The 2,071-nt window shown below is 36.4% G+C and overlaps 1 protein-coding gene across 1 annotated transcript; it reads right to left on the bottom strand.

Moving 5' to 3' along the window:
- Nucleotides 1-214: 214 nt before the first annotated feature.
- LOC126616532 (oleosin S1-2) lies at nucleotides 215-958 on the bottom strand. Its single transcript, XM_050284600.1, has one exon. It carries the CDS (start codon nucleotides 886-888, stop codon nucleotides 469-471), a length of 420 nt encoding a protein of 139 aa, XP_050140557.1. The 5' UTR covers nucleotides 889-958; the 3' UTR covers nucleotides 215-468.
- Between the last annotated feature and the right edge of the window lie 1,113 nt (nucleotides 959-2,071).

The following is a 2,071-nucleotide window of genomic DNA, read 5'->3' as shown; positions in this document are numbered from 1 at the left end:
AAACCCTAAACCCAAAACATTATACCTTATGCTTAACTTTGCTGCGTTATGTAGCCACCTTATTAAGTTTCTCTCTTCTTCCTCTTCCATCCAATGTATGCAAAAAGAGCTTTCTACAGTAGATCCTTTACTTTGACTAATTGCTCCAAATAAAAGGAGTGAATAACATTACTAAATATAAGGAATTTAAATTGCAAACGTTTGCTAGGTTGGTTTGGCCTGCCCACTGCCCATCCACTTGCAGTCAGAATTTCCCACCGTATGTTAGAAAATATATAGTTTTGATCCTCTTGTTATAAGACAAACAAATTAACTTAATTTATTGATACAGAAAAGGATATTATAAATTTGGAGTAAACTTTGAATTATACACCATCAACCCTACATCATACAAGAAGATGACCAGGGAAAGATAGACCATAGAGTGTGCAATGCACCGCAGCTATATATCTATCTGTATACAAAGTTTCAGCCTCTACTACTAATCCTGCCATCTTGTTCAGTCCCATGCTGCAAAAACCTAGCCCAATCTTTTCCTTTATCCTTCAATCTCTCTACCATACCATCACCGTCTCCGCCGCCAAATCCCAAAAGCCTTATACCTGCAAGCTCCTGAAAAATCCACCCTAGAGTAGTCATCCCTGTAAAAGCCAAGGCAGCAGCCACAGCAAACCCAGCCAAGGCTCCGACAAACACAAACCCAGCAAAAAACAGAAGCGGGCTGAAAATAAGCAGAAGCGGCGAGCTCAAAACCACCAGTGTCACCGACGCCAAGAAGCTGAACCCCATCAACCCCACAAGCGGCCCTCCGATTGCTAAGCCAGTGAAAGCAGCCAATAGCGCTTTTGTGCCTGAGGTCTGCAGCTGCTGTCCATGCTGAATCTCCATTGTGCTCTGCTTTATATATACTTCGTGAAATGAAGATCCGTATAATTTTCGACTCTCTGGCTTTTTTGAAGTGAGAAAGGTTAGGGTTTATATTGAGGTGGTAGCTGGGTTTTGCTTACGTGTAGGTTTTGATATCTGTTGTTATGTGGCAACTGCTGGAGTTCATGTGGGACACGTGGCAGTGGAAGACGCGACACGTAGTTTTGCATGGATGGCTTTGCTGGCGATTACTGTAGTACCAACAACAAAAGAAGAAGAATCCAATGGATGTTTTGCCTCATATCCAAAAGAAAAATGGACATCCTTAAGGTTGTTACGCACAAAATCGGTTGCAAGTGGCCATTTATCACGTGGAAATGTGTTGTGCTTTTGCATGACGACGTAAGTTCGAATCTCGTCGGTGGCTAATCTAATATTTAACTTACTAACACTATCGTTTAACTAAAAAAAAAAAAAGTAGAAAATACCATATTTTTAGACCATATATATATATATATATATTCTAAACTTTATGAACGTTGATGGTTGAACACTTTATTTAATGATATAAAAAAATCTAATAATCAATCATCGCATCATGTAGTCTATAAAATAATGTTCAAATGTATATATATATATATATATATATATTCTAAACTTTATGAACGTTGATGGTTGAACACTTTATTTAATGATTTAAAAAAAAATCTAATAATCAATCATCACATCATGTAGTTTAGAAAATAATGTTCAAATGTCGTCTCTCTTCTTTTTAATCAAGTCACTATATCAACACTATCAATGACCATCTGTAGTTAGTAACGAGTCTTGAAGTCAAGGGGTAAAGAGCTAGAGGTTTTTCATTGAACATATATCAGTACATTACGTGTCATAATATAAGTGAATATAATTATTTTTTCAAATATCCTTTCACTTGTATCATGATACGTGGTATACCGATCATGTTACAGGTATACTAAAAAATTTCTCATGTTATTTGTGTTAAGCATCTCGAGAATCTCATGTTGGCCATGTGAATATTCTCCTCGATGTCGTTGTTCCTAGATATGTTTTTTAAATTTCGGGATTTTATTTTATTTTCGTTCATGAATTCGAAAATCCCAGGTTGATTTGTTTAAGGCTTGATTTGACCTTTCTTTAATTTTCAATGAATTATGTTGGTTTAGTGGGCCAAATCTTTTAC

This window comes from Malus sylvestris, chromosome 3 (genome assembly GCF_916048215.2).
Source record: "Malus sylvestris chromosome 3, drMalSylv7.2, whole genome shotgun sequence".
Taxonomy (NCBI): domain Eukaryota; kingdom Viridiplantae; phylum Streptophyta; class Magnoliopsida; order Rosales; family Rosaceae; genus Malus; species Malus sylvestris.
Note: the sequence above shows the minus strand (reverse complement) of the source record. Positions and strands in the feature narration are given on the sequence as shown.

Excerpts from the sequence above, each read along its gene's own strand:
- LOC126616532 (XM_050284600.1), bottom strand. The coding sequence starts at position 888 with ATGGAGATTCAGCATGGACAGCAGCTGCAGACCTCAGGCACAAAAGCG.